At 39.0% G+C, this 21991-nt stretch overlaps 1 protein-coding gene across 1 annotated transcript in view; it reads left to right on the top strand.

The window, feature by feature from the left end:
• The first annotated feature begins 3421 nt into the window (after window positions 1-3421).
• Window positions 3422-21991, top strand: part of neurl1aa (neuralized E3 ubiquitin protein ligase 1Aa) — a 43125-nt gene continuing 24555 nt past the window's right edge. Inside the window, exons 1-3 of the mRNA XM_086033695.1 lie at window positions 3422-3779; window positions 15806-16056; window positions 17256-17577. Of these exons, the coding sequence (XP_085889821.1) occupies window positions 3746-3779; window positions 15806-16056; window positions 17256-17577 (607 nt within the window). The 5' untranslated portion in view covers window positions 3422-3745. The remainder of the gene's footprint in view (window positions 3780-15805; window positions 16057-17255; window positions 17578-21991) is intronic.

The raw sequence follows: 21991 nt of genomic DNA, 5'->3' as shown, positions 1-21991 counted from the left end.
GCGCAGAGGTCGTGGGTTCGAATCAGGCCGTGGCCTTCTTGTGTGGAGTTTGCATGTTCTCCCCGTGCCTGTGTGAGTTTTCTCCAGGTACTCCGGTTTCCTCCCACATTCCCCCCTCAAAAAAAAAAACATGCTTGGTAGGTTGATTGGACACTCTAAATTGCCCCTAGGTGCGATTGTGAGTGTGAATGCTTGTTTGTGTATGTGTGCCCTGCGATTGGCTGGCAACCGGTACAGGGTGTCCCCAGCCTACTGCCCAAAAACTGCTGGGATAGGCTCCAGCACACCCGCAACCCTTGTGAGGATAAGCGGATTGGATAATGGATGGATGGATCATCATCATAATGTATACCAGAGGTGGGAATCTATGGGGACCTCACGATTCAATCCGATTCAGAGGCCCACAATTCAATTGATTTGCGATTCAGATATGATTCGATTCTGATGCATCGCTACAATGGCTTACATTTTATAGTTCACCTAAAACACTTGTACCTTTTTTAAAGCAATTGCAGAACTCAAGGAAGAGCAAGGATTTATATTTCTCACTTTGACTTGTGTCAACACAAATTTTAAAAAGTGCCAGTGGCAGCATTTGTTGTAACAAATGTCCGTAACTTCTTCTACACAAAAAAAAAGCATAAAAACATATTTAAATTTAATCTGATTTAGCGTAACCTGTATTTTAATACTTGAAAGTGCAATATGCATCGTCTGATTGACATTACTGTGTAACTTAGCAATGAACGTTGCTTTTATTTAACATAATGTAGCATGTGATGTAGTATATTTTCTTTTTAATGATATTGCAATTTGCCCTGCGATTGGCTGGCAACCAGTTCAGGGTGTACCCTGCCTACTTCCTGAAGACAGCTGGGATAGGCTCCAGCACCCCCGCGACCCTCGTGAGGATAAAGCGGTATATATAATAGATGGATGGATGGATGATATTGCAACTGATTGGTGACCTTTATTTCACATGTAGTTTATGTTAGGATGTGATATTTTACAGTACAGTAGAGGGCAGTGATAAACATTGTGTGGAAAAAGGACGGTTGGCGAAGTGAACCAGAGAGCAAGAATCTCCCTGCGTGGAGAAACAAAAAGGACACAATGTCATTGGATACAGTGTCATTGTCTGCATCATGCCGCGAAAGCCCCTTCCTTCCACAACCAATTATTTTGGCGGTGATTTGTCACCATTTTCAGACACTAGGTGACAACAACGTGACAAATCAAGCCAGGAAACAATATTACAATGCTTGCCTCGAACGTCACGTCATAATAATAATGATAAGTCCTACTTTGCGGTTTTTCACCTATCGCGCAGGGTTCTGGTCCGCAATAACTGCAATAAATGAGGGATCACTGTATTCACCAAAAATCTGTTAATTAACATTTTGTCATTCTGATTGCTGTAGTAGATGGCAAAGGGGGACATCTAACTAGTACACCTCTTTTGGAAAAGTTGGAGCCAATTCAAGCATGAATACACTGTAGTGCTAAATTGACACAAATATTCACCTAAAATCAAGTAAAACATTTTTTTGTCATACAATCGCACAAGAGCTGTGGTGAAGCATGAGCTGTCCTCTGCTGCTCTTATAATTAATTTAAAGTTACAAGTTGGCAAGTGCTACCTGACTTTATCTGCAATCTCATTCTATCCATACAAGAACGGCTGTTTTCCTGTGTTTAATCTTTTTTGTCATTATTATTGTTATTATTATAATTATTCATCCATCCATTATCCATACCGCTTCTCACAAGTGTCGCGGGCGTGCTGGAGCCTATCCCAGCTGTCTTCGAGCAGTAGGCGGGGGACACTCTGAATTGGTTGCCAGCCAATCGCAGGGCACACAGAGACAAACAAACATCCGCACTCACAATCACACCTAGGGGCCATTTAGAGAGTCCAATCAACTTACCATGCATGTTTTTGGAATGTAGGAGGAAACCGGAGTACCCGGAGAAAACCCACGCAGGCACGGGGGGAACATGCTAACTCCACACAGGGAGGCCGGAGTCGGGATTGAACCCACAACCGCTGAACTGTGAGGCGGACGTGCTAACCAGTCGACCACATGCCGCCCTATTATTATTATTATTATTATTATTATTATTATTATTATTATTACTATTGTTATTATTATTATTATTATTATTATTATATATGAACAACCCTAATGCGCAAGTTTTTATTCTATTTTGTGCTTTTATAACAGGGAATGTTTTTTGCTTTGTAGCAAATTGAATTGTAGCTTGTTCTCAATTTGTTAAAACAAATAAAAAAAAACAACAACCTAGTCTTATGCATTTCAGGCTTATTGCTGTAACGAATCCGTACCGAACCGTGACCCCCATACCGAAGTACGTACGTGTACGTGTGTGCACTGTGCGCCTATACATGTGTTTGTGTTCGTGGAAATGTTATTCAATATAGAAATGAATGTTGAATCTTCATAATGTGTTCCGAGCCTTTGATTCAGTGGTTGACATAGCCTCAGCCCCCCAACAAGAAACAAACAAGCCCACTTCCTAACTTGCTATTCCTTAGCTATTACTTAACCTTTAATAAGAGGTCAATGTAATTTGTGCTCACTGCTTTGTTTTGCACATACGGTATTTCTGGAACATCCATTCATCATCCGAACATGATTTTGAAAACAACTTATTTGCGAATAATTGATTCTCGCTCGCATGTGTTGACCAGAGTTATGATTTAAGGTCTTGGTGGGCCTTGGAGGGCTTTCAGATTTGATATTGGACCCTGGCACTGTAAGTTTTTAAATAACTGGGTTGGCGTTTGATTGAAACAATGTCTGAAAACGTGAAAAAAATGTTGAACAATTTTCATAAATTCCAGATTATGGCCATGATTGTCTTGTTTCTGTTAAGGCACAAATATAAAGCCTCTGATTTCAAAGAGGATTAATTTAAGGAAGTCAGAACAAAGACACCTTTGAGGAACTGAAATCTGAGAATTTAGACTTCAAATAAATAAATGTGTAATTGATGAAAGAAAAGGTCCAAAATGTTTTCAGTTCTTTTCCATTTTGTGTGCTATTATGTAATTAGTAGTTTCTTGTGAGAACGATTGTTTTACTTAAGTTTTGTTTTCAGTGATGCCATTTGCAGATTATGCATTACTGTTATTGTGTTTTAACTGAACCACACTTTGGCAGTTGGGTTATTATTTTGACAAAATAGAGAGGAACAGCCGAATGGAGGACTCAAACTTCTGAAAAGACGCCCCAGATGACAGTAGAACTGTACAGAAGTCGACCATTGTGTCATCAAGACTAATTAGAAAAAGCTGCATTTCATGACGCGCAATAAAAGTAAAAGAACGCTTGGAGACAAAGCAGTTGGCACATAACGATCCTGCTGCCCTGTCGACGTTCCACAGCGCTTTCTTTGCGAAGCGTCACGGTTGCGGCAGTGACAGCGTTAAAATCTGCAGTCTCCACCTTTTATGTAAATACGTGTGACAGATGCGACTCAAGGCGGGGAGGCGTCTCGTTCAATGAGGGGGAGTTGTCGTCATGGACGTGTAGCGACGCTCAGAAGAAGAAGACGAAGGAGGAGGAGGAGGAGGAGGAGGAGGTGTGGGTTGCTCTTCCCTGTATTTGCATCTGTTCGAGTGAGGGAGGCGACAAGCTACCTTTGGATGGAATCATGTCACGAACGACGACAGCATCAGCCTAATACACGGCGACGATAAGCAGCTCCGAGGCGCACAGAAATGGGTGGTCAGATAACGCGAAATGCTTTGTACGGTAAGGAATAGCTGTTTAATCCCGGTTTCATGATAACGTGTTTCAATATGAAGCGGTATTACAAGGCGTTGTCAGGTAGCGCGCCGACACAAATGGAGCTCCTGCAGCCGCGATTCACGTCTACTATTAATGGTTACATTGAAGGTGATTTCAACTGTAAAGTGTTTGTCTAGTGGGGCCTCGGGGTAGTTGTGGTGTTTCCCCTTTGCCTTGTAATGGGTTGTGGTTTCCCCTCATTAATAACACAAAGGGCAGCTGTGCTTTGAGATGTCAACATTTGGATTTGTTGTACAGTATATGGCGTTATCCGGGGATAACCTCCGTCTTTACCATAAGATGACTATGAACTGAGCTGGCCCTATTGCAAAACAGTAGATGGGCGTAATAGCAGAAGTATTTTTATTTTTTTTTTAAATATTGTATCATGTGTTATGTGGCCCAGGGACGGTTTTTTTTTTTTTTTTTAAGGGATCACTTCCCCAAAATCACCCAAGTGTCTTAACTGTCAATGAAGAATCGTCAGTGAAGCTCTTGGCCATTGTAGACCAATATGTTGTCTAAAATTAGAACATGATTATGATTTGTTTTGCAATAGACAGGAGATTAAAGAGGTCTATACTTCTTCCTACTCCTTTTTCGAACATGTATGTTTAATCGCTTAACCCTTGTGTGGTGTTCATATTTTTGTTAGTTTGGGGTTTTCAAAATAACACAATTTTCTGTTAAAATACTCAACAGTTGTTTACTACATCCGAATTTCAAGTCAAATGAACAGCAAACATTGTTAATATTTTCCCTTTACCTTAGATCGCATTTATCAATTAATGTGCTACTCGTTTTTTAAAAATGTAATTAAAAAAAATCCCATAACAGTGTGTTATCACCATGAGGAGAAGGTTTCAGATATATTTCAGACATCAGATGTCATTTTTCTTTTGATAAAACTGAACGCGGGTTCCACAGACCTGAACACCATACAAGAGATTCACAGGTGTCAAATCCTTTAAGGCCTGGGTGCCAGATCTGGCTCGCCATATCGTTTTATGTGGTAAATAATTTGTGTAAACTGTAAACTTCCATTATCCTTGTAAAATCTACCAAAATTTCAAATCCTCAATGTGTAGTAGATAATGTTTTGACTTTGCAATATGTTTTTGTTTTCCTTTTTACAGTAACTTAAACAATAGTTGAACAAACTATTATCCTTGACTTTTTATTTCAAAACTAGTAATCCATCAATTTGTTGTGTATACTGTCTGTAATAACACAAAGAGATGATTACTGTATACATTTATTTGGTTTCAACAGTCATATGGCCCTCTACGGAAAGCAGGAACTACAATATGGCCTGCCACAAAAGTGATTTGGACACCCCTGGCTTCATTTATTACTAAGACTGGGTTGATTACTGTAACTTTGTCTTGTGTTGCTTTCATTGATACTTTGTTTCTGTTGTATGTTTTGTATTTTTTTGCCTTCAAAAATGTATTTACTCATATTAACAGTATGTTTTTTTGTTTCATTATTTTATACATGTTCAGACTCAAAACAAAACATACAACTTCCCAACCATCACCTCCCACCTTATTACTTGACCTTAAATCTATCAATAGAAACAGTATGAATCAACAAAGGCAACACACTGTAGTAATTATGCTTCAAATTAATCTGAAATAAATATTGTTACAATAAACAGCACCGTTTTAGTGAGCCTAGCTCAAGCCTCTTGCAGCTTGTATACATTTACACCACCTGATCATTCTAATTAAAGCCCCAACATGAATCCAATTAGTTAAAGAAGGACAGACTAAGACAGAAAAAGATTTAGCTCCTTCTCACTGGGATCAAGGTCAAGCACCTGAGTGAAATCCTGTGTCTTACTATATCAGTACTGAGTTACTTGATTGCTGTATAGAGTAAACAATTTTCAGTTTGTTTCAGAGCAGAATGTAACTTCAGTCCTGTGTTTAAAATAAGTGAAATTGAGAAATAACTTTTATGATGTGTTGTAATCAGCCATAGCACATCTGTACCAAAATTGTCTTCACTTAGAATATTTTCGGAGCTTGCAATCATTTTTTTTTGTGACCAATAATCAAGCAAACAATTTCCCTTGACATTTCAAAACTCATCATACATATTTTATGTGTGTATATTTCATAATAATTATTCATATATGTGGTGTCGCTGCAGTGGTTCATGATTGCATGTAGGCACTGAACTGGTGCATATTGAAGCTGGTCACGCATCGGCCAAACATATTTATTATAAGTTATTGATAGATCTATATAATTGATGAAATAATGCAAAATTCCCAATGCCCTTGTATTTTTTATTCAGGTTTGAATGTTATTTTTAATAAATTTGTATTAGTTGTTTTGCTCGAGCACGTCATCTCGGAGATTTACGTCATACGTAATAGTAAAATAGTGAATAGTGTATAAATAGTGCAATAGTAAATCTAACAGTTCATGAAAATTATTAAATAACAAGGTGGGTGAATCCAAATAAAGAATTGTTCCATGGGAAAGAATTAACAAACAACAACAAACCAGTAATTATTAACTGCTTACAAAAAACCACGCAAGGAATGCTGGGTAATAATTCAAACTGCACAAGGCTGGAAATAAACTTTTGCATAAGCGGTTAATGGGCTTAAAATTGCATTTTGTGCGGTTACATAATTCTGTCTGCCAGTCTTTTTGTGAGCAGCACTTATGTACTCCTGATTTTACTGAATGTGGGTCCGATTCTGAGGATGCTTAGAGTGTGTACATTTAGTATGTACTGTAAATAACTAGTAAGAAGCAGCGGCAGGCGAATATGGAAAAAATAAGAATCATCATTATTTAGATTGATATTGAAATAGGGCTGGGCGATATGACTGAAAGGTATATCAGAATATAAATGTTTCATATTGGTCGATATCAATATATATATGAATTTTTTTTTTTCAACTATTGAAAATAATTACCCGAAGAAAAATACATTTAGGTTATTTTATTTTAACATAATACTTAACATTTAATAAGAGGTCAATGTAACTATGAAAGCGTGAAATAAACTAGTTGATATAAAGGTTAAATAAACTCCATTTTAAAGATAATGTGCTTAGAAGGGCTGAGAAATGTTTGAAAAACTGTCACAATCTAAGTATTTCATATCAGTCAATATTGATGATTATTGATTTTGTTTTAAACTTTTTCTTTAAATAACAGTTAACTGTTTTTTGTACATCACTATGTAGTGTAATGTGCAGTTTGTCCTCCATCAGTGCATTGTAAATGCTTATTTACATTAGGTCTACCCCAAAGCAGTTGTTGACATATATATTAGCCTGCATTCAATGTTCATCCAATATAAGTGAACGAATACTCTCTTGCAGTGCATACATCATCGTTGACCAACCGTTTTAGGACTACTTTATCTTTTTAGTGGACTCATTATTGCCATAGTCCATTCATATTTTACTTGCTTGATTTTACCTTGAGTGCGATGCCGGTGTCGGATAAGGCTAACTACTGCTAGCATGTCAAAGACAAGAACTCCTCTACTCATACACCATGGCTCCATCCACGGCTTTTTAATAGGGTTATCATGCATAATATAATTTAATTGTGAGAGCCCAGCTCTATATTGAAAAAATGATTAATAAAGGCAATAATTAATTTATTTCAAAACTTTTAAAAAAAGTATTCAACTACCAAAACTCAAATTTAAATATAATGTAAAAGAACCAGAAAATAGGTAAAAAATTGATATATTAAAATAATAGCGATAAAAAAATAGGCCTACCTCTTGTTCCTGCTTTGTGCACCTTGGCCTCTTAGGGGCAGTGCGATAGAGTGAATGCATGAAGATAAACATTTACATCAAGGGGAAACAAAGCATCGAAGAAGAAATGTGTGATTGAACTTTATTAATGTAATTCATTTTCACACATTAGGAAGGATAAATGTCTGTGACTATTGTTATATTACCTATCCTGCTGTGTTACTACAGCGCTTGTATGTGTATGTGAATGTTATTTGAAGGAACATAACTTAGCACTGACAATGTTTCTAAAAGTATGTGTTGTGATTAAATATGCAATGTATTGTGGGTTAAGTTTTACAGTAAACTGCGGTGTCATTAAACAGCTTAAAGCACAGGAAAGGCTGAATAAGGGTGCATTCAGGGGGCTTTCACAACATGATTTTGTTTTTATTATTGTGAAAAGCCAAAATCATGATTAAATTTCGATTAATCGTCTTAGCAAAAAGACAGAGTCATGGGAGGCTACTCGGGATATTGATAGTGCTAAATGCATTTTCTCCATTACCTTGCATAATATATGCGAGCAAGCGCAAGAGATACAGGACTTAAATCAGCATGCAACAGTTGCTAGGGTGTGACAGAAGCATATGTCTCAAGGGCAGATGGCACTGTGGAGAGCAAGTGTGACTGTCATACAAATGTGACTTCTGGCTTTTGGCAGCATGTCAACTTTATCAATGTGTAAAGTAAGGATGTTCTGATCAGGTTTTATGACACTGATACCCATTCCGATCACATGGAATATCTGTATATGTTTCCATTTATTAATGGTGACTGCTATTATGCAATATTATCTGAAAAAAAAACTTAAGACTTAATTATGCAAAAAGTCAAATAAATAACATGCCACCTAAACATTGCATGGTTCAGAATATAATCAAAGTAGAAAAAATTGTCACATGCAGGCTTCACTTGAAAAACTATCAATGAGTTCCTAAATTGAAACGACTCAGGAACTTTATTGTCTTGTGCATAGACAAACTATCTTGTGCATTTGTCAACGGGAAAAAAGTCACTGTTAATCTTTTCGTGAATTATAAAATGATATAGTGGGTCTGTTGCCCACAAGTGACCTACAATGCGTCTCCCTGCATGTGGCAATAATGCCACTTATACTGCGCTGTGTCTGCCTTGACTTTATTCAATGCAGTGAGCCTCCTAAACTCACCATAGTCTCCCAATTGCTTGTTCTTCAAATGTCGGATTAAGTTGGTTGTGTCGAAACCTTTGGCCATGCTCCTCGCGCGAGGTACCTTTTCATGGCAGATACAGTATTACAAGACGCAAACTCCACACACAGCAGACAATGCTATGTTCACACCAACTGTTGTGGTCGGAATATTCGATCAAAGCCTTTTATTGCCGATCAAAACATCCAATCACCCACAGTTCATGCTTCGCAGCCTTGTGTTGTGTCCCATCCCTCTGCTCGCAGCGGAGGCGCGGCTGCGTCAGGGAGCCTTTCTGGCGGCGCTTTTCAATTGGAGTCAATGTAGCTCACGTGGGCGGGTGCGGTTGCGTGCAGGGCAGCGTGAGTGATGCTTTTGGACGGAAGGACGTCGTCGCGTATCAAACAAATAAACTTTTTTGCCATTTAGTCTAGTGGCAGCCAAGCATTTGCTGCGGGTGATCGGATGTTTTGATCGGCAATAAAAGGCTTTGATTGAATATTCCCATCACGTAGTTTTTCACGAAAGTCGACAAATTCAAATTGACTTCAGCAACATTAACTCAATGTTGCACAATGAGCACAATATACAAAACAGTTTAACCTACAAAACAAAAATGAATAAAACAATTTGTGCTGATTTTTTATTTAGTTATTTTTTAATCAAAATGAGCCAAGAGTAATGGCTACAGTGAGCACGTTTTGCAACGCACAGCCTCTTAAAGCGAGGATTGAAGCATGATACTGCAACTCTCAGCTCCTGCTCAATGTTTAGCTGGGACCTGTACTTGGTCTTCAGTGCAGCAATAGCACTTTAATTTACTTGGCTTCATGCTGTCTGCTGCCAGCATTTTTAGACACAGCAAACACACCGGTCTTTCCTCGCCTCCCACTGTAGTAACAGTGAAGCCAAGCGCTACATAATGCTTCGTCATATTTGCGCGTCTTTGATTTCGGGTGACTTTCTTTTGACTCAATATCTTCTATCTTTTCATCCCCGTTAAAAATTTCTTCATGATGTCTAAGATTTTGTTTACTGCACTTCACATCGCCAGCTCGTTGCAAAACAAACCTACATTGTGGAGTTAATACTCGCTGCGTACAATGGGCAATTAGAGCGCCACTGCCAACTGCTGGAGTGGATGTGCAATTACACGTTATTACGGCGGAAAAAAAGCATGTTCCCCAGGGTCACACGCGCCCCCCTCAGCATCGCACCGCCCCCCCCCCCCAGGGGGTCCCGCCGCACTATTTGAGAAGCACTGTTTTAAAAGAGATAATTACGGACAAAGAGATAATTACGACTGAATATAAAAATACTTTTGGAGACTTGGATACATTCTACATGGCCGGCGATAAATAAAAGACTTATTTAATCGATCTACGACCGTTTTGGTGAGTTTAACGTTATTTTACCGTAACTTTCTTGTAATGCTACATGTGTGGATGTTAGCTAAATGTTACCATTGTGGCTCGGTGGAAATAATGTGTACTAAGCGCACAATTTTATTAATTTGATTTATATGGACACATTTATTTGCGTCACGCGACAGACAACTTGGATTCCGAGAGAGTGTGGAGGGGGGCGCGATTTATACTCCAGTGCGACTTGTATATTTTTTTCTTCTGCATTATGCATTTTATTGCTGGTGCGACTTGTACTACGGAGCGACGTATAGTCCGGAAAATACGGTAATGATTGATTAGTTTGTATAATCAAGTAGTAATGGGGGGCGGCATGGTGGTTAGCACATCCGCCTCACATTTCAGAGGTCGTGGGTTCGATCCCGGCTCCGGCGTCCCTGTGTGGACTTTGCATGTTCTCCCCGTGCCTGCGTGGGTTTTCTCCGGGTACTCCGGTTTCCTCCCACATTCCAAAAAGATGCATGGTAAGTTGATTGGACTCTCTAAATTGCCCCTAGGTGTGATTGTGAGTGCGGATGTTTGTCTCTGTGTGCTCTGCGATTGGCTGGCAACCAATTTCAGGGTGTCCCCTGCCTACTGCCCGAAGACAGTTGGGATAGGCTCCAGCACGCCCCGCGACCCTTGTGAGGATAAGCGGTATCGATAATGGATGGATGGATGGATGGAAGTAGTAATGGGAACAGTGGAACAGCATGAGAGCTATAGCACTACTTGGTTACATCCATTAGACTTCAACTCACTTACTCACCTTTCCCTGCCACATCATCATGGTGTCAATTATTTCAAGCCACTCTACCATAGGATAATCACAAAGTAGGGCACAAAAGCACATACTTGCATAAACACACATTTCTCTAACCATTCATGCTCTAAACCAGGGATAGGCAACTGGCAATATTGCACGCGACCACACTCTGAGAGGCCCCTTGAATAATCTTCACCCCCAAAAATCTTTAGGTTATTTAAAAAAAAAAAGAAAAATTTAAATGATAGCCAGACTGGCATATAGGCGATTATTATTTGTTCCGGCCGGACACAAAGACAGATAGATGGACGGTGGAAGGGTACCCTGGCTGATATATATATATATATATATATATATATATATATATATATATATATATATATATATATATATATGAGATGCATTTGATTATTATATATGGAGTTTATTGTACAGACAGACTGATTGGCTGGGTGGCTGGTAATTCTTATGATGATCAATGTATAGGAGTAAACCATTCACGCCACATTTCCGCTAACAATAGCACTTATTTTTCACAGTTGCATCCAACATTTATCATGGTGTAAGTAAGGTGACATTTTATATTTTTTTACACACAAAATATATTGAACCATAAAAGGTAACTGAAAAACACTTTTATGAATGAAAATGCTTCTAAATTGCTGCAATCAGGTTTGTCAGAGAAACTTAGTGTAAGGACTACATGTATTAGTTCCATCTAAGACAGCAGGCATCATTGTGCTTATACAAGGCCATAAGAATTAACAGTATTATTCACGAAATGCATTTCGACGTTTTCCAGCTATCACTATAATGAATTGCCTAAAACCAGCAGTATATTTTTTTTATTTAGCCAAATTTTATATTGACCAAATTGTTTTTTTTTTTTTTTTAATGAAGACTTTATTTCCACAATGCCCTATATTCGGAACATCACGTGACCATGAGCAAACCAGGAAACTGTGGTCATTGACTTTCGATGTATGCCACCATAATGAGCAAGACAACAGACTGATGGCATGATTGTTTAAAGCTGAACTCATGGTTGTTGTCCTAGGAGAAAGATTAAATGCACGCTCTATCATTTATTTATACAAATATGACATTAGGGGCGTAGCGGTATATACGTGGGTGTATTAATATGTTTCGGTATGGCATGTTGGGCTCGGTCCACCTTGCGTACTGTTTCTGATTAGTTTTTTATTATTAGCGCGTGCTTACGCAGGGGCGCTATTGACTGTTGCATGCGGGAGAGGAGGGTGGCGGCACAAAAGAGAGAGCCAGAAAAGAGCCATAGCTCGAAGGTACCCCAGTACACTGCGGTCTCCTGTTTGGGAACATTCTGGTTTTCCTGTTAAAATCGCCGATAGGGATAGGTACATGGATAAGTCCCAAAGTTGTGTGCCGACATTGCGACACGTAGATCGGCGGCTATGTTGCAGGTAGCAGGTCTAACATAACCCACTTAAAATGGCGTCATCCGACTGTGAATGTTTCTTAGACGAAGAAGCAAGGAGTCTTTTTAGCCCAAAATGTCAAACTTAAATAGCCAATTATCACATTGTAGCGTTTTCCAGAGACACGCCGTGAGACATAGTTTAATTATCACGTTTTTATTAATCCAAGTACAACTGCTCGCGCTCTTCGTCGTTCTCCGCTGCTCCTCTCGCTTGCCGTACGATGCATTCATGAACCTCGGAAACATCACAACTCAGCAACACACAAATCCGACCACAACACAGATAACCCAATTCATTACAATATGCCATTGAACATTCAAAGATTTCATTGCCTAAAAAGTGTACCCAATTTTATAAAGACTTTTTAAAGTTACTGTATTTTTTTCCATTATAAAAAGTTTCAATATAGGTAGCAATAATTGTAACTGTTATCGTATGTATTTCTTTTTTCATCACAAAAAATGTATATATGTACTGTAATGGCATCTTGCCTTTAACTTGAATACTTAGGCTAGGTTCACACCGCAGGTCTTAATGCTCAATTCAGATTTTTTTTTTAAATCCGATTTTTTTGTGTAAACGTTCATATTACATTATAAATGCGACCTGGGTCTTGTCAGCTGTATGAACACATGCGTCCCCAAAGTAACGCGCATGTGCTGAAGAAGAGACGATGTCACTCCCGAGTCCCGGCGTTTTTGTTTGCGGAAGTAAATGTGTTCCAGCATTACTAGGGCATTTATACAGTCAAGCGATTAGGGTAGCAGGTAGAAATAAATTCAGTATTTGGGGGAAATCACAAGGCGAGGCTTTAATATCTCATTTCATGGAGAAATCACTAACAATGACGTCACGTCATAACCGTGCGTAAAAAAAGGAACGTCTGAGCCGTGGCTGAATTACTACGATCGCCATAAATGTCCACTTTATGCTTCGTTTCAAGTGGGAATAAATTAAAGTAAAATACAAAGTCAATATCCATCCATTATCGATACCGCTTATCCTCACAAGGGTCGCGGGCGTGCTGGAGCCTATCCCAGCTGTCTTCGGGCAGTAGGCGGGGGACACCCTGAATTGGTTGCCAGCCAATCGCAGGGCACACAGAGACAAACATCCACACGCACAATCACACCTAGGGGCAATTTAGAGAGTCCAATCAACTTACCATGCATGTTTTTGGAATGTGGGAGGAAACCCGAATACCCACAGAAAACCCACGCAGGCACGGGGAGAACATGCAAACTCCACACAGGGAGGCCAGAGACGGGATCGAACCCACGACCTCTGAACTGTGAGGCGGACGTGCTCACCAGTCGACCACCGTGCCGCCATAAAGTCAATAGTGTTACTCAAAACAACTTTGCACATTCGATCCCCTGCTGCCAGCAGTTTCCCTCTGCCTGCGCGGAGGGCATTTTGGGCTCCGGATGACGTCAATGTCGGATAGATTCGACCTGGCCGTTCAGAACGCGAACGCATTGGAAAAGATCGGATACGTATCTGATCTAGGACCACATACGAAAGCGACCCAGGTCGCATTTAAAAAATCGGAATTGAGCCGTTCAGACTGTCATAAAAAAATCTGATACAGCTCGCATATGGGCATAAAAATCCGATCTGGGTCGCATTTGCCTGCGGTGTGAACCTAGCCTTAGATGTGTCATAGACTGTTGCTGCTGAGTGTTTAAAGATTTCAGTGTCTTAATAATTTACAAAATTAAGAGATCTTTATTGTTAGTATATTTTTTATTCTGGTGTAATTCTTTATTTTTTCTAAAAAAAATGTAACGTTTACTAGACATCTTTTCAAAATAAACATATTTTTAAAAAATTAATAAAATCATTTTTTTGTACCGAAAATATACCGAACCGAAATTTCCAATAAAACTAACTGAACCGAAATATGATTTAGCGTACCGTTAGACCCCTAATACCCTTTAAACACCAACGAAGCCTAAACATCTGCTATTGCCATGTTTGGTCACTCTGTGGTGGGATCTTCTGTTAAAGACATTATAGATGTTAAAGGTTCATGCTTACGCAAGTTTTCGCCAAATGCGGAAATAGGTTGCACATATTGGATTGATGATGATCATGATAAGACTAATTTTGTCATTATCAGTCTTGCAGGCTGTCAGTGTGCTGGCTTTAGACTGCGATAAGATTGTTGAAATAGTGAGCTGACTGATCTATTTAAGATATGTGGCTTTCATCTACGATATATCCCAAAATATTAAAAAATGCCATCGTTACAATTCATTATGCAGATATGTCTGAAGTTTGACTGATTGTAAAATAGCACAATTATAGAATAACGATGTTTCTTTTCATTTGAAGAGGTTGAAGTATTGTGTGTCCTGTAAAACAAAAGGCATGTTTTGACTGGATTCAATTGGTGTAGAATACGGCGCAAGACAACGGTGCAGAAACAGGGCGTTGCTAAGGAACATGAATTCACACATAGCAGCTGCGCCTCTTTAGAACTTGGTAATGCATTCAGCTCAATTTGCCTTGGACCATGTGCTCCAAATTCAATTGCTCTCCTGTGGCTGTGCCAAGACAAAAGGCCGCATGATCATCAGTGCTTTTTGTGGATACCCGTGCAGGATAAAATAGTGCAAGGGTCCTTACTAAATAAATACAAATGGTAGGAGAAATTCAGAATCAAAGAAAGCAAAAGAGTGCTAAGCAAAGGTCATCGGGCTGTATCTGTCACTGCCACTTTCAGCGGTTTACAGTTAACTCGCATCTATGTAGGATCTGTTCAAGTCCAATGATGAGCTTTGCATATTAAGCACCAAAAGTAACTTCGGTCAGTATGTTACCAAAAGTAACTTCGGTCAGTATGTTTACCCTTACATTTTAACAAGATTTGCGGATACAGATGCCCCAGTTTCCTCATTTTCATAATCTCTTCCCAGTACAATTAGTAATGGAGGCAGCAATAAATATGTATTGTCCTTTTTCCTATCGCAAATTGGAGAAACAATTTGTATTCAGCACTGAGGCTTAATTGTGTTTAAAAAAAAAAAAAGCCCAATGGAAAATTCAGGGTATATAGCCAGCCAGCAATGTCTCCAGAAATCATACAAGTCAAAAATACTGCACTAATATCTCCAATGCACGGACGCCCCATACTTTCTGTATGAACACAAAGAGAGTACCAATCCAATGAGTGGGCACATGCGAACTTGGTTCTTAGAGAATTACAATACAGTTGGCAAATAATCAAAGGACGACTATTAAACTAAACTTAATACACTAATGAATATTTCAATTTACTGTTGCTCACATTAAGATATGCTATGATGTGTCCCTAAGAAAAGTGCCATATAATACTTTTTGTTGTTGTTGTGATGACATGCAATATACATAATGTGCATTGATTTGAGTGCTTGGTCTTTTCCTCCAGACTCCCTCGGTGGCCCCTTCCCCTCCACATCCAACCGCTGTCACCACAAACCCAAGCGATGTCTGCCTATCCAGTGTGGTAGTGTTGGTGGTCCCCTTCCAGTCAGCCCACTTCTCTTTCACCCTAATGCGAAGGGTTCCCAAATTGTCATGGACCTTGCTCAGAAGATAGTCAAGAGGCAGGGAAGTTTCTGCAATGCCATCACTTTCAGCAACAGGCCCATAGCCCTGTATGAGCAAGTCCGCCTCAAGGTAGCCCATTTCATTCAATATTTCGCTAGATGATAAGTCTGTTATATTTCATTGGACTATTGATTCTGCCTAATAACTGCAGTACAATTATAAAGTCATTGTACAATCCATAATCATGGGAAACTGGTGTTTGAGTTTAGTGTTTTCCAGAAAAAAAAAAAAATTCTATAAACTCTAAGGGTGTGTTGACATTTAACATGGTGCGTTTTCTCTTTGATAAAATGAAAGCTGCCTATGGACTGATATCAAATAACTACAGAGGAAATGTGCAATTAGTGCAACTTTATTAGTCAATTGGCTTTTGAACAATTTTGTTACATTACAACCTCTTAATTTAAACTATTTATTTATCTGAACTTTATTTGATGGAACCTGCACAAAATAGTTTAAAGTTTTTGAAATGAAATTAGAATGATAAAGGTACTTTATAAAAAAAAAAAAAATTCAAATTTAGCTTATTTTTTATTCTGCCTTGGTCCAAACTACTAATTAAATACTCAAACCCCTCACTCTTGGTCTTTGCCCAGTCATAATAACTGGGCTATCAGACTTACCCCCACTATTTGCGTGTGATAGCTGACCTGCGAATAACGAAAATCCACGAACAGCTGATGCTTATTATACTTGCATGGAAAAAAAAATAAGATGGGTTTCACCCAAAAATGAAATAAACTTTCAGAATCATGTTCATGTTGCAGATCATTAACTTCATTTGAGACACATAACGGTAAAGACACATTAGAAAAACATTCACTTATAATAATAGACAATAACTAACGATGCAATGATAAGAACTGAGGACAAACACCAGAGGGCAAAATAATTGGTGAAAAACATAGCCTTTTTTTTTTGATGACTCCAAGTGAACTGACCTCTCTGAGCCAAGATCACCATATGATGTTGTCTCAGATCTGTTTTCTTCATGGACAAAGTCATCTTAACTCATTCACTGCCATTTACAAATTTATTTGTCCTTTCACAGTCCAGCCATTCAATCTCAGGAATTTATTTTGATATATATATATTTTTTTCTATTTTTTTCAAACATGAGAGTAAAAGAGGGTCTGAAATTGTCTGGCAGTGAATGAGTTAAACTGCTAATGTTCAATGTGTCTTGTATTATTTTCGTACTGATTGAATCTTCTTGGTTCACTTTTTGGTCCCCCACCCAAACACACCCCCCACCCCCCACCCCCCAGATTACTAAAAAGCAGTGTTGTTGGAGTGGAGCTCTGCGTCTGGGGTTCACCTCCAAAGATCCCTGCAGGATCAACCCAGACAACTTGCCAAAGTACGCCTGCCCAGATTTGGTGTCTCAGAGTGGCTTCTGGGCGAAGGCTCTACCTGAAGAGTTTGCCAACGAGGGCAATGTTATCGCCTTTTGGGTTGACAAGAAGGGCCGTGTTTTCTACCGCATAAACGAGTCCAGCCCCTTGCTGTTTTTCAGCGGAGTCCGAACCACCGAGCCCCTCTGGGCTCTAATTGATGTTTATGGTCTGACCCGTGGAGTGCAGCTGCTAGGTAAGAGACCAATCCAGCTGCCAAAAGGCTACATTTTACTTTTTGCTTTTAAACATTCAAAAGTTTGTACTACAGAGGTACCTCTACTTACGAACGTCTCTCCATACGAAATTTTCAAGTAACGAAACGCCTCAACAGGAAAATATTGCCTCTTGTTACGAAAGAAATTTCAGGGTACAAAAGGTAAAAGTATGGGCTGCTACTCGCAGCTCCAGAGTTTACTGAACGCTAACATACTCATAGCTCCTCTGCCATTGGCTATTACCTAGCATCTTCCTGGCATCCCATTGTCTAAGAGGGACTTCTACTGTAAGTGTCTTATGTGTGTAGAGAGACAGGTAGGTAGATATACAGTATATGTGATAGATATGTCTAGCAGCGTCCTCGTCATTCGCCCCTCGGGCCATGAGGTGTTCCGATAGTTTTACGTGAATTAGAAACGAGGAACAGAAAAAAAGAACATCTTTTTTTTTGTCCATACAAATAAAGCAAGAGATAATAGAAAGGCATGAAAAACGGATGCGTTTGGTTGATCTCACCAAAGAATATGACCGTAATGTATGTAACGTATGTATAAACAAAGAGGGCAAAAAGCGATGAGGACAGCAATTAAAAGGTAAACAACCATCATTTTTATTCTTTACTCTATTCTTTGTTTTTTACAATATGCACAACTCTCATTTATTGTGCAATAATCTAATTGTAAGATGTATTTGTTACATGTTTTGATGCATTTTTATGCTTTATAAAACATTTATGTCTGAATATTGGGGGGCTTGGAACGGATTAGGGCATTTACATGGAAAACATGTCTCTACTTACAAAATGTTCTACTTTAGAAATTTCTTCCCTAACCTATTAATTTCATAAGTAGAGGTACCACTGTATATGTTTCTCACCCTTGATGGTTTTAGACCCATCTGAAACCCATCTAAAATTAAAATTTTCAATAATATATCTTGTGCTTTTCTTCTGCATGGATTCTATTCTAATTATAAGACACCTGAGAAACTTGTAACTGATTCTATATTAACTTTGGTAGATGAAAAAATCTCTTTAATAGTAGAAATTAGTATTTAATGTTTGTCAGTACTGTACATAGGCCCTATCACTTTTACAGGCACATTTTAAATGACTCATATGCTTATGAGTTTTGGAATTCTGTTGCCTTGTGCTTTGGTAGTGGTTGCAGGGCCTTGGGGTAGTGTTTGGTGGGGTGTCTGCTTCATGTGCCGTTTACACAAATCTGTACACTAATGGCCATATTATCCCACTGGCGTGTATGGTGCTTTCATGACACATTTGTTATGGGTGTTGTTCACTGCAGTGTAGGGCGCAGGGAGGATTGTGGCCCAGCTCAAGTTTGCTATACAGTCCCCTCCAAAAGTATTGGAACGGCAAGGTCAATTTCTTTATTTTTGTTGTGTACTGAAGACATTTGGGTTTCAGATCAAAAGATGAATATCAGACAAAAGTACAGAAGTCCAGCTTTTATTTCATGGTATCAGCATCTAGATGTGTTAAACAACTCAACACAGAGCACCCTTTGCTTGAAGCCAAGTATTGGAACAGACAAAAGGTGATCGACTTGGCCACTCAAGAACTTTCACATTTTCCCCCTGATGAAGTCAGTTGTTGTGTTGGCAGTAGGGGTAAGCGATGTGAGCTAAAATAAAATAAAAAATCTAAATTTTTCTTTTCTTTTTTCTTTTTTCATCATAAAAAAAGACTAGTGAGCCCTTTCCAGTATCAGCCATGCAAGCCCAAGCCACCATCCTTCACAGATGAACTTGTGTGTTTTATTTCTTGTCATCTTTTCATCCAAACCCCAAATGTCTTCATACATCAATAAAAAAAAGGAATTGACCTTGCAGGGTTTGTATTTGTTGCTGGTTGCCAAGCGACTGAACAGGAAGTGGCCTGGTTCTTTCCCCCCTTGTTTGAATGTGAAGTAGGATGCAGTTAGGGCAATATGGATTTGTCAACTTCACAACAAAAAACATACTACTGACGAGGAGATGATGAGCAGAAGCAAGAAAAAGAGAGTTCAGCCAATACTTTTACCATGCTAATGTGTTGTCTCATATAAAAATCAATGGAGTTTCCTTCCAACAAAAACACTCGGTTACTCTTTAGCACAACAGAAGTCCCTGTTGCTGGGGTCATACGCTGGGCTGCCATGAAAGCTGGTCTCATATTTCATTGTGGACTGACATCGCTCACTACAAACAGAGGTGTGTTTGGTATGGATCGTACAGAAATACATCAGTTAGACTTGACGCTGCATTTTTTTTTGTCATTGTGGCCATAGTCCCATATTTTCTTAAGCTCTTTGTCGGCTCAACCATCCACTAACACACCCCATCTGCTAATAAGCCTTTAGGCATTAACATCTGAAGTACTTTCACATCGGAGATATTTTCTCTTTCCTTTCAGCTCTTGTTTTGTCTGACTTTTCTAATTAGAAAAGTGACAGTTTTTTCTTTGTTTCATTCTCAGCCATCAACAGATGAATTAATAGCTTCTTTACCACACTTGGTATGGAGAATGTTCTTTTTTTTGCCATACTTTTAATGATACTGCTAACCAAATACCCTGTAGTGTTTTGGGCATTATATAAAGAGGTCACCCATATATATTTTTTTCAAGAATATGTTCTATGCAGGCCCACTAGTTAAAACAAAGCATTCTGATAAATACTGCGTTTGTATAATGAGTTAAGCAGCAAAATCCACCCATTTTTAGCCATCTCAGGGGGCAACCATTTTGTCACTTCTGTCGACTGAAAATTACATCACAGATGCTCAGGGCTCAGATAATGACCAATCATTGCTCAGCTTCAGAAAACAGGTGAGCTGTGATTGGTCGTAACCTGAGCCCGGAGCAACTGTGATGTCATTTTCTGTCGACAGAAGTGACAAAATGGCCGCCCCCAGAGATGGCTAAAAACTGGTGGATTAACTCTTATTCCACAAACGCAATATTTATCAGAATGCCTTGTTTTAACTAGTGGGCCTGCATAAAACATATCCTTGAAAAAATATCTTTGGGTTGACTTCCACTTTAAATTATTTTTAATGTGTATTTTATTTCTTTCACCTTTCTTTATCCAGGTCAGGCAGTTGAGAAAAGATTCTCATTTGCAACGCCGGCCTGCTGCCAGGTCGGCACTGGAACGAGAATTAAGAAATATTATGGTGCCTTCCTTTGACAAACTATAGTGCTATAGTCTTAAATGCATAAAGACTGAAGTAAAATCCTTTGGATTACATTTTGCTCTCATATTTTGTACAACTCGTACATAAGACTGAATAAATAACAGGGCTCTAGATTGCCCCTAAATGGTCACATTTTGCTCCTAAAATTTGAGACCGTGGGAGTAAATTTTTCATCCATGCATTGTGTTGCGCGGCCCCTCTGCAACACATGCCGCGCACATGCCTATAGAAAATCCACTCCATAAAAACGCCTTCAAATGGTGCTTGAACTTGAAATAGCATCTGGTCTTGGAGTTTTGGTCATTGCCTGTGCATGGGTTTTTGAACTGTGCTCTGACTTGATTCCAATGGCTCGAGTAGCATTAAATGATCCTGCATCACAAGTCTTTTTGTTGCGTTATTCAGCTCTGAGAGACATCTGGGAGAAACTCCCAATCATTAATAATTTGGATAAGTGTATTGTAAACACTTGACTGACGATGATTAACTTGGCTAACGTATCACTGTTCTGGATCTGGTTTCTTGAAGGTAATGTTGTATGTGTTTTAGCATATCAATTCAGTACACTTTTGTATATTTGGCTTGATACTTCAGCAAGTTCATTTCCTCTTCAAATTGACTGCCTCAATACACAGTTGCAAATGCTTCACACAGAGTCACTGACTACGCATGATGCTGACCACCAATACCAGTATCAATATTGTGACGGCACTGTTAATCTGTACTCGTACTCAGACTGACCGGCAAAAACATCAGTGTTTTGAATTTGAAATGATTTTAACTCCACTTTTCCGAAGAGGTTCATCGCGCGACTACGAGTATTGCTGGCGTAGGTCCCCATCTTGAAACTGTGGTAAACTTCATTGGTGGCCTGTTTCTTTTGATGGGAGGTTAACACGGGAGAGTATTTTGAATCCCGTCCCATCCCAGTCCTTGACCATAGTAAAAAAAAAAAAAAAAAAAAATCCTGTCCCATCGGACTCCTGGTGAAAATGACTCCCACTACCGTACGCATACCTGTCAAGTTGTACACTTTCTGCGTAATTTGTATATGGGTTGAAACACGTACGCCACACATCGCTGATTTCCGTTCACGTGACAGCAGCCATTCGAAAATAATATGTCATGTGTAAAATTATATACAGATATGCAAGGGCAAAGTACAACTTTTGTAAGATTCGGGACACCCCTTGGTT

The sequence above is a fragment of the Filicampus tigris genome, chromosome 6, assembly GCF_054856515.1.
Source record: "Filicampus tigris isolate MCC_2025a chromosome 6, RoL_Ftig_1.0, whole genome shotgun sequence".
Taxonomy (NCBI): domain Eukaryota; kingdom Metazoa; phylum Chordata; class Actinopteri; order Syngnathiformes; family Syngnathidae; genus Filicampus; species Filicampus tigris.
Note: the sequence above shows the minus strand (reverse complement) of the source record. Positions and strands in the feature narration are given on the sequence as shown.